This window comes from Puma concolor, chromosome B1 (assembly GCF_028749965.1).
Source record: "Puma concolor isolate L17-30 chromosome B1, mPumCon1.1.hap2, whole genome shotgun sequence".
Lineage (NCBI taxonomy): Eukaryota > Metazoa > Chordata > Mammalia > Carnivora > Felidae > Puma > Puma concolor.
The window spans coordinates 191,329,271-191,340,181 of NC_141670.1; the positions used below are offsets into that span (position 1 = coordinate 191,329,271).

The following is a 10,911-nucleotide window of genomic DNA, read 5'->3' on the forward strand; positions in this document are numbered from 1 at the left end:
TCTCCTGAGTTCTCTTTTATTTTCTCACTTTAAATTTGTACCCTGAATAAAGATGTGAAATAGAGTACAGTATGCTGGTTCACACAGCATCAATTGTTGAAGACACTACATATACATATACATATACATATACATATACGTATACGTATACGTATACGTATATGTATATGTATATATATATATGCATATGCTACACCAGTGCTACACTGTACTGTAGATTTGTAGTGAGTTTTGAAATTGGAGTTTGAGCTCTGTAACTTTATCCTTTTCCACATTGTTTTGGCTACCTGGGGCCCTTTGCAATTCCATAGGAAGTTGAAGATCAACTTTTCCAGGTTTGCAAGAAAGTCAATGGTTATTCTTGATAATTTTTTTTAATCAAATGGGAATTGTCTACCTCCTTGGCATGACTAAGCCAGTAACATGCTTAAAGGAGAAAACACTAGAAATAGTCTTATGAAATTGAGTAACAAAATAAGGATGGCTATTACTGTTGTTATATAATATTATTCCAGATATATTGTTCAATACAGTTAGAAAAAAGGAGGTAATTAAAAATGTAAAAATTAGAAAGAAGAGGTAAAGTTAATTCCATTTGCCGCTAATATGATTGTACCCATGAAAAACCCAGGAGAATCAATTGAAAAACTATCATATACAATAGAAACACTAAGTTGGTTGGCAGCATAAACAATTATTATACAGAAATCAATAGCTGTCATATGTACAAACAAATCTAATTTAGAATATGTACTAGAATAAAATCCCTCACTTATAACAGCAACAGAAGGATTAAAATACCTAGAAATAACTATGACTAAGAAATATGAAAGAACAATTTGGAAAAAACAAAAAGGCCTAAAACATATCAGAGTTTAGTGTGCTAGATAACGGTCCATGAAAAATGTCTACACCCTAATTCCTGGAACTTGTAAATATGTTACCTTACATGGTGGAAGGAGCTTTGCAAGTGTGATGAAGGCTCTTGAGATGGGGAAATCATCCTGGATTATCTAAGTGGGTCTAATATAATCACAAGGGCCCTTCTAAGAGGGAATAGGAAGATCAGGGTAAGAAAGGAAAGGTATGACAAAAGGAGCAGAGACTGGACTGATGTGCTCTGAAGATGGAGGAAGGGGCCACAAGCGAAGCAATGCAGGTGGCTTCTAGATGCTAAAAAAGGCCAGGGAACAAACTGTCCCCCCACATCCCCAAGATGTGCTCTGCCATATTGGTTCCAGGCCGGTGAAACCCATTTCAGACTCCTGATCTCCAGAACTGCAAGATAATAAACATGTATTATTTTGAGTCGCTGGAGTTGTGGTAATCTGTTATAGCAGTAGCAGAACACTGATAATGTTCAGTGACAAAACTGACCGAGACAAGAGAAAGGTCTTTCATAGTCTTAATTAGGAAGACCCATCAACATGCAGCTGTATGTCAATTCTGCCAAAGCTTATCTGTAAATATACCTCAAACCCTACAAATGCCCCAACAGGTTATTCAAAAGATCTTGTGGAATATTAAGACAAACAAACAAAAAATAAAGAAAACAGCTGAAAAAGAAGACTGATTAGGAGAAAATTGCCCTAACAGCTGTTAAAATTACTAAAATGCTTTCATAATTGAACTGATGTAGTAGAGGTGTATATATAAACAAGTTTACTAATAAAATAAAATAGTAATTTCAGAAATACAAACAAATCATAAAAGATTTAAGGATATGATAACCCTTGCATCTCATATCAGTGGGTAACAAATAATAAGTGTGAAAACAGATGACTACCTAAAAATATTGGATACATTCCAAGTGGAATAAGGGTTTATAAATGTAAACAAGTAAATTTTAGAAGTACTTAGAAAAAGGCATGGGAGTATCTTTCTATACCTTCAAATGGGGAAGGCCTTTCAATATGACATAAAGCAAAGACCTAAAAGAGTGACAGATTCTAGGATATACAAATAAAAAGTTTCCTGCTTTGCAAAATTCAAAATGAGAAAAATAAAAAGAAATAGCAAACCTGGGAAACAATACTTGAAGACACATCCCAGATAAGGGATAATTTCAGTAATATGTGAAGCAAGAATTTCTATAAATCAAGACATTTGAAAAAAAAAATGTTCAAATTTATTTATAATAGGATACAAATGTAAGTAATCTGAGAAATAGTTTTCTATAAAATTGAAAGCCATCAAAGTTCGATGCCATATAGTGTTGGCAAACTATAATATTCTTATACATAAAAAATATTCTTATTCATAGAGTTTGAGAGGGTAATTTGAGTGCAATTTGGAAGTAACTCTAAAATTTACAAATGTTTAAATCCTTTAAACAAAAATTCCACATCTAAGCATTTATTCTACAGATATATTTGTTCAAGTATGAATTATGTATACATGAGGTCACTGTAACATTGTTTTTAATAAAACTGGAAATCTTTAAATACTCAATGGGAGACTAGTAAACTATGTTACATTCATACATACTATGAATGTGAAAAAGACTGGAATTATTTCTAAGATTGTTAGGTGGAAAAAAAAAGTACAGAATATCCTGTCAGCCTATTTGTGTAAAGGGAGGTGGAATATATATAAACAAATATGCCGCACAAAACTCTTTGGAAGTAAATTCAAGAAGCTACTAATGCCACCTGCTTATGGAGAAAGAAAAAGGGTGGCTGGGTCCAGGAATGGGAGAAAGATTTTTTTTTTTATCAAACATCTTACATATTTTTAAGTTTTGAACTATGTGAACATTACCTACATTTAAAAGTAAAGAAATTAAAATTATCATTAAGAAACTGAGACAAGAAAACAGCTATAAAATGATGGAATATGGAAATGCAGAGAAAAAAGGAAATTCACCCAGAAAGCCACTTCTGCATGTCCCTTCTGCTCTTTTGTCCCTACCTAACAATGGATTATCAAATCTGTGTGAACTCAGAATTAGCACATTGCAATGTTAGCTTTGCTTCACATGACAGCAAATATATAGGGAGTTGATCAAGTCAACATGGTTCGTCTGCAATGCAGTCACACTAGCCTCACCGTGATATTGGTTAAGGGCTCCAACTGGTTGACAAACACAACCAATGCCCTTACTAGACACTGTTCTAAATAGCTTAACTCTCATAATCCTCACCAAAACTTTAGGAAGTGGATACTCCATCCTCCATATATAAAAATTGATGCAAAAGGATATTAAATTGTCAGAGGACGCAAAGCTCTCAAGTGACATAACTGGAATTTGAGTTCAGGTCATCTGGCTTCCAGCTCCATGCTGTAACCCACTGCCCACATGTGTGTTATAACTTGATTTCTAAGGAAGTTGGCCCATATCTTTAAGACAGACCATATTTCTTGTTAGCAGATCTTTGTCATGTGAAATGTGCTATGTATGTGCTCCTGCTTGTATTTAATAAGATACAGTGTTACTAGATTTTTTGCAGTAGAAGAATTGTGTGCAATTGTAGTAAAAAAAAAAAAAAATACAACCTGGGGCGCCTGGGTGGCTCAGTCAGGTAAGCCTCCGACTTTGGCTCAGGTCATGATCTCATGGTTCGGGAGTTTGAGCCCCGTGTTAGGCTCTGTGCTGACATCTCAGAGGCTGCCTGGACCCTGCTTTGGATTCTGTCTTCCTCTCTCTCTTCCCCTCCCCTGCTCATACTCTGTCTCTCTCTCTCTCAAAAATAAATAAACATTAAAAAATTAAAAAAAAAAAAACAAAACAATACAACTTAGAGCGTGCATCCTGTCATTTGGGTGTCTGCCCTCATACAATTTTCAGTTCCACAGTTGATTTAAGTCACAGCTTCCAATTCAAAGATGAGAATGTTAAAGGTATGGAGTGGCTTATGCCCACAAAGAACTCTGAGAAACAGACGTCCAAGAACACATTACCTTACTAATTGTTCAAAATCGAGGGTTATAACCCTTGCTTCCATCATTTAAGAGACACTTGTCTCACCCTTTGTGTTGTATTTTTTTTTTTTAGAAATGTCATATCAAATTATACTTTTCTTTCTAGGATTTCATCAAGGGTCTTTCCATTTTGCTCCGGGGGACAGTACAAGAAAAACTCAACTGGGCATTTAATTTGTATGACATAAATAAAGATGGCTACATCACTAAAGAGGTAAGGGATGCCTCACCAACACCACTCTCTGCTTTTTTTTAACGTCAAAATGTTAAACAATTGAATTTATTAATTTGAAAATAGCTTTTTCAGGAAATCTAAAATATTTTATGTGGTGGTGGTGAAATATTCTAGTAAAAAACGGGCAATGAAAAGGATTAGTTTTTGGTGCATCTTCAAGATGGAAACAAAACACCTAAGAATTATACCCCAGTTTCCTAATGACATTCAAATAAATACTGTAAATTGGATAAAGACTGTGGTTGGAATCATATAGGAAGAAAACACATTCAAGCCAGGCTAGAATATTTGACCTGTGACCTTCCCCCTCCAATATAATATGGTCCATATGGAGACAATTTTAAAATTACATAGGCTGTGCAATGACCTGTATCGTGCAGAACAGGACCTGGTGCATTAAGGGGCCCCTAAACTTCCAGGCAGCCTATCCAAGAAAGAAGACCCACAGACCAGATTAAGGTGCTCATATCAAACAGTTTGTTAAAGCAATTAAAACACAGTGAGAAGCAAGGGGAAAGGAATGAGGTAAATTAACAAATTTAGGATGGGGTCCAAATGGGGTTGAAGTACCAACTGAATCCTGGAGGGGGCGCTCAATATCCATACATCCTTTCTCACTGCCTCACTTTCCTCCCCTTCGTTGAGTTTTGAGCATGAAGCCTCTCAAACAAAAGGTACCCTGGGCCAATGACCTGACTTTGCTCAACTAGAGACATAGGGACAAGTACACCTGATCACAGGTACAGTGTGACCATTGGCCTGTTCAAAGGCCATAGGTTTTGTGTTTTTTGAGCAGAATACACATGGGACCAGAATGGAAGTAAGACCTCATGAATGTTAAGTATTTATGTATATCGAGCATATCTTGAATAGTTATTGCCTCTTATATCTTGTGTACAGTAATAAAGTAAGGTTGGTACTCAGATGCCTCAGGAATATTTGCTACCTCTTGGCCCTTCAATCCCTTTCTATCTCTATGTTTAACGTATACATGCTAGTCTTATATTTCACACATTTCATGAATTCTGAAGTCAGACAAACTTCTTGCTACTTATCTAAACTCAAAACATCTTAAAATGTTTATGATTTATAAACTATAAACTCCTTTATCATTAATAATAGAAGTGGATACTCTCTTCATCTATTATGAAGTTCTACTTCATAATAGAAGTGGAACTGGAGAGTGTGATGCTAAGTGAAATAAGCCATACAGAGAAAGACAGATACCATATGGTTTCACTCTTATGTGGATCCTGAGAAACTTGACAGGAACCCATGGGGGAGGGGAAGGAAAAAAAAAAAGAGGTTAGAGTGGGAGAGAGCCAAAGCATAAGAGACTGTTGAGAACTGAGAGCAAACTGAGGGTTGAGGGGGGTGGGAGGGAAGAGAGGGTGGGTGATGGGTCTTGAGGAGGGCACCTTTTGGGATGAGCACTGGGTGTTGTATGGAAACCAATTTGACAATAAATTTCATATATAAATAAAAAAAAAAGAAGAGAATACAAAAATAAAATTTTAATGTTCTTTCACAAAAAAAAAAAAAAAAGAAGTGGATACTCTCATCTGTATTATCAGCTTAATCTAGACTTTTATATGGGAATTTCATTATGAAGGCAATAAATGTGAAACAATAAATCTGAATGAGTAATTAGATATTATTCTTACTAATACTGACAATGGAAAGTCAAAAACTAGATTTTGTTTGAATTAAAAAATTAATGAAATTTCAAAGGATTTCTCAGTCATGATCTCTTGACTAACCTACATGTGTAATTTCTTCACTTCAAGCCACAGTAGGAAAAAAAAACAATGAAAATCCTCATAAGCTTTGAGACTTACCAGCTAGTTTTAGTATAATTCTCATGATATGGAGTTCATTCTCAATAAATGGAGTTCATGATACAGAGTTCATTCTCAATAAATCAACATGTAAGATATATAACAAATCAATAAAACAAAAAACAGTCTATGTGAAGTGTATAGAAATCCAAATCTCAAACCAGAACATTCCTGGGGCCTGGGTGGTACAGTCAGTTAAGCGTCTGACTCCTGATTTCAGTTCAGGTCATGATCTCCCAGTCCTGAGATCAAGCCCTGCCTCCGACTCCATGTTGGGGGTAGAGCCTGCTTAAGATTCTCTCTCCTTTTGCTTCTCCCTCGCTCTCTTTCTCAAAAAAAAAAAAAGTTTTAAGAAAAAAACAAAAACCGAAAACAACCAGAATATTCATTTCCTGATCATCTCAGATATGTGGGAATTTACTTCATTTTGAAACCGATATCAAAATTAGTTCTGACATTCTGATCCTGCAGCTTTTAAGGCACAAAACTGTTGTGTTTTCCTCTGGACAACCAAAACTTAACGAATAATAAAAAAATTTTTGAAATTGAGTAGGAATAATGTCAGACTGGTTTCTTCATATAATGCATGCAGTCTCATGTGAGTGCCTTTTACTTTTCAGGAAATGCTTGATATAATGAAAGCAATATATGATATGATGGGTAAATGCACATATCCTGTTCTCAAGGAAGATGCTCCCAGACAACACGTCGAAACATTTTTCCAGGTAGGAATGCAAGGAGAAATCAGAGAGGGGGCAAAAAAGAGTAAATTTCCTAAAGCTTGCAAAGTGTCACGATGATTCAAAAGAATGCAAAGGAAAAAAAAAAAAAAAAAACTTTTACTGAAAGGGACAAAATAATAGACCATGAAGTATCATACTAATTTAATAATTTTGGATTTGAATGCATTATAATACTGATAACTACACTTATTGAACAGTCACTATATCCTGGAAAGAACACTAAGGAATTGCCATGTTTCACATGTTTGTTTCTGGGTTTGTTTTCAATTATTCTCACAAGAATCCTTAAAGTTATAAATCCTCATTAGCCTCAATTTACAGATGAAAAAACCAAGGCTCTGAAAGTGTCCGCAAACTGCCTGAACTCTGTCAGAGCTAGAGTGCCAGATTTTATGTAGGGCAGCAATTCTAGATCTCCACCACATTCTTTTGAAAAGGGAACAGCTTCACAGCAGTTGGTCATATGATTCTTATCACTAAGAATGAAGCAGATCCTCCCCATAAAACAGGCGGGTGGATTTTTCACTCGCTTCAAGTGTCAGGGTAACAAGGGATAAGTCGGAATAAAGTTTCTTGTTCTTTTCTTCCAAACAGAAAATGGACAAAAACAAAGATGGAGTCGTTACCATAGATGAGTTCATTGAAAGTTGCCAAAAAGTAAGTTCATAGTAGTAAAGAAACTATCCCTTTTGCTTTCATAACAGCCAGACTAAGTAAAGTCAGCTAGCCACCATGAACTGAGCACAGTATAAACTTGACCTAAGCTTACCATTCGTACGCAGCTAAGAGAAGCTACCACTCTAAAAACAATTGTCAATTTAATTATAATTCATTAATTAACATTTATAGAGTGCCTACCCTTAGGAGAGCCACACAGAAAGCCCTAAAGATAGAACTATTACAAGTATACTGCATTCTCATTCCTTAAATCCTTTAGAGTATTCATTACTGAGGGTAAAACATATGTGAGCTTTGAATTGCTCTTTGCCTAAACTTAGCATATAACATATTATCTCCATAGATGTATAATTCCAGTACAGCCAAGTGTACTTCACAGGCCGAGTTTGCATCCGATTTCTGAGAGAAACGCGTTGCTTTAACGTAGGCGCACCCGAAATGGCTCTTTGGCCGTGCCAGTAATGGTCTTCAGTCATAAAAAACAAAGCACAGAAAATTCAGAGGAGAAATCCAAGTGGTTCTCCATTGTCTGATGGGAGATTAGTTTTAGCTTACCTAAAGTTATTTGACTTGATGCATGGGTAGAGCCACAATTAAGAATGAGTATTTTTAGGGGCGCCTGGGTGGCGCAGTCGGTTAAGCGTCCGACTTCAGCCAGGTCACGATCTCGCGGTCCGGGAGTTCGAGCCCCGCGTCAGGCTCTGGGCTGATGGCTCAGAGCCTGGAGCCTGTTTCCGATTCTGTGTCTCCCTCTCTCTCTGCCCCTCCCCTGTTCATGCTCTGTCTCTCTCTGTCCCCCAAAAAATAAATAAAACGTTGAAAAAAAAATTAAAAAAAAAAAAAAAAGAATGAGTATTTTTAAATAAATACAGAGAGGATGAGGTTTGTTGATACTTTAGCTTTTCTCTTTATTTTCAAGTTGATACACTTTTCCTTTGTTGGCGCCTGCTCGTTTCTCAACTCACATTTCGATGTGGCGGCCTTTGCAAGGATCAATTTGGTGGTATCAGTCCGCTGATGCAGTTACTTACTTGGCTGATGCAATTACTAGCATGGGAAGTCGGCACAAGTTCAGCTATTTATCATTACTGTAAACAGCTCACTAAGTACCATTCATATACAATCTCCAAGTGCCCCTATAATGTCAAAATCTGTGCTCTTCAGTTTCTAGGGAATATGCTAAATTGCACACAGCCACTGTCCAAAGGTTGCTCTCAACAGTCCCTTTTCTGGCACCGAGAGACCATTCACTTTTTTTTTTTTAATGTTTATGAGAGAGAGAGAGAGAGCGCATGCGAGCAGGAAGAGGAGCAGAGAGAGAGAGGGAGAGAGAGAATCAGGCTCTACACCACCACAGCAAAGCCGAACGTGGGCCTTGATCCCACCAGGGGAACCGTGAGGCCATGACCAGATCCCAAATCAAGAGTCAGATGCTCAAACAACTGCACCACCCAAGCACCCCATGAGACCATTCATTTTTAAAGGCTCCTGAAGGCCATACAGATTTAGCCCTAAGAGACCCAGAAAGAGAGGTGAAAGGACTACAAACACGTCTCCCAAGCCCCACCTCCAATCCTGAATGAAGTTGGCTCTTGGCTCGCGCACAAACCCTGCTTCCTTCTACATGTACAAATCGCTGTGATTTGGCCTGTGATCTACCTGGAATGCCAAAATTTTGCATTTGCTCCATTTTTTTTTTTCCTTACCCTCTACGCCTCTCTAGTTTCCATTCTGGTTTTCTAATTTGAAAAAAAAAAAATCTCTATTGACACCAAGTAAGATTCAAATGAAATACTGAAAGCCTGCAGACTTTACATTTGTAAAATGGGCTCTCCATAGTTATCTAGATGGAAAAGGGATAGAATGATATCTATATGTGCAAACACTTAGTATTTGAGCTTTTGGCATACGCAGTGGGGGGTGGGCGGTACTCGGAAGCAGAACAGTGTACTTGCCCTTGCAGCTATGCTTAATTTAATCCCACTGTGTTTCTCCCTTACAGGATGAAAACATCATGCGCTCCATGCAGCTCTTTGAAAATGTGATTTAACTTGTCAAATGCATCCTCAAACAGACAAATGTGAACTACTGTACCACACTTAAACTTGGAGCTACCACTTTTAGCATAGATTGCTCAGCTTTACACTGAGGCATATTATGCAAACAAGCTTTGTTTTAATATAAAGCAATCCCCAAAAGATTTGAGTTTTCCAGTTACAACTTTGCATCCTTTTCATAATGCCACTGAGTTCATGGGATGTTCTAAGTCATTTCATGCCCTGTGACTCTTCAAAAGTACAGAATCTGGCAGAGAGTTTTACTGATTCTTTAGCCATGGGATTATTCAGCTTTCCCATTACCAGTGATTTTAAAATATTAGTGTTTTTTGCTACTCAACTGTATGTATTCAGCCCCAGGATTTTAAATGGTTTTCTAAACTATTGGCATCTGCATTTAATTTCCAGAAATTAATTTTCATGTTTGTATGCTGTAATTCCATTTATACACTAAGTAAACAAAACAAGATTACTATGATTAGTAACAAGCAAACACACAGTCCCAGTTTCTATGAATTTGCTGCTTTCTGTTAAAGATATTCATTTATCTGGCATTTTTTACAACATGAAACAAATGAGTTTATCACCAGATGTCAGCATATGCCTAATAAAGCTTATTTAATAAGCATTTCTTAATTTTTCATAATACATATTATAGCCAAGGCCTACATGATATATATAATTTTGGATTTGTTCAATCCTACAGGTGGACTATTTTCTATCTTGTCACTAAGTGGAAGTCCGTGAAGGTGTGGAACAAAGCAAGGATGTTTATAGGCACATGCAAAGGGTCAGGGTATCTGTCCTCGAGTTACATGGTAATGCTTAGTAACAAGTAATCCCTAACAGCATTGAGGGCCTACTCCATCCCCTCTCCCTTGACTCCTTCAAGACACCTTTCTATTACATGCCATTCAGGGACAAAGAAACCTGGACTACCCCAAGGCCTACAGGGAACAAAGAGCAAGCAGAATTCACTTTGAAAGCATCAGTGACTCCATTTTATCAATAACTACCATACCAAAACTTCGTTAAAGATGAAAATAAATGCTAAGCAATTCATCTGGACTGTCTTATGATTTAGCTCATCGTAACACTCCAGCAATTCAGATTCTCTTCAATGATCTTAAGCCAAAATTGTCAAGTGGCCACAACATCACTTAGGATACACACACTTTCCCTACTTTGCAGAAATACCACAAAGACCGAGAGGCTACAGTGGGAGGAAATTAGCAACTGTCCTTGCAACACTAAATCAGGTATCTATTCTGGTGTAGAGATAGGATGTTGAGAGCCGCCCTGCTATCACCAGTGTAGACATTCAGAGTAGTACAGTACATGTACACTGAAATCCGCCATCGCGTGTTTGTGTAAACTCAATGTGCACATTTTGTATTTCAAAAGGAAAACTAAAAGCGAATAAAATGTTTCTAACTCTA

The 10,911-nt window shown here is 36.9% G+C and overlaps 1 protein-coding gene across 5 annotated transcripts in view; it reads left to right on the plus strand.

Moving 5' to 3' along the window:
• KCNIP4 (potassium voltage-gated channel interacting protein 4) overlaps positions 1-10,911 on the plus strand; it is a 1,167,863-nt gene extending 1,156,952 nt beyond the window's left edge. For all 5 annotated transcript variants that reach the window (XM_086705349.1, XM_086705352.1, XM_086705351.1 and 2 more), the window contains 4 exons: positions 4,028-4,135; positions 6,615-6,719; positions 7,332-7,394; positions 9,418-10,911. In XM_086705349.1, coding sequence (XP_086561475.1) covers positions 4,028-4,135; positions 6,615-6,719; positions 7,332-7,394; positions 9,418-9,465 — 324 coding nt within the window. In that variant the 3' untranslated portion in view covers positions 9,466-10,911. The remainder of the gene's footprint in view (positions 1-4,027; positions 4,136-6,614; positions 6,720-7,331; positions 7,395-9,417) is intronic.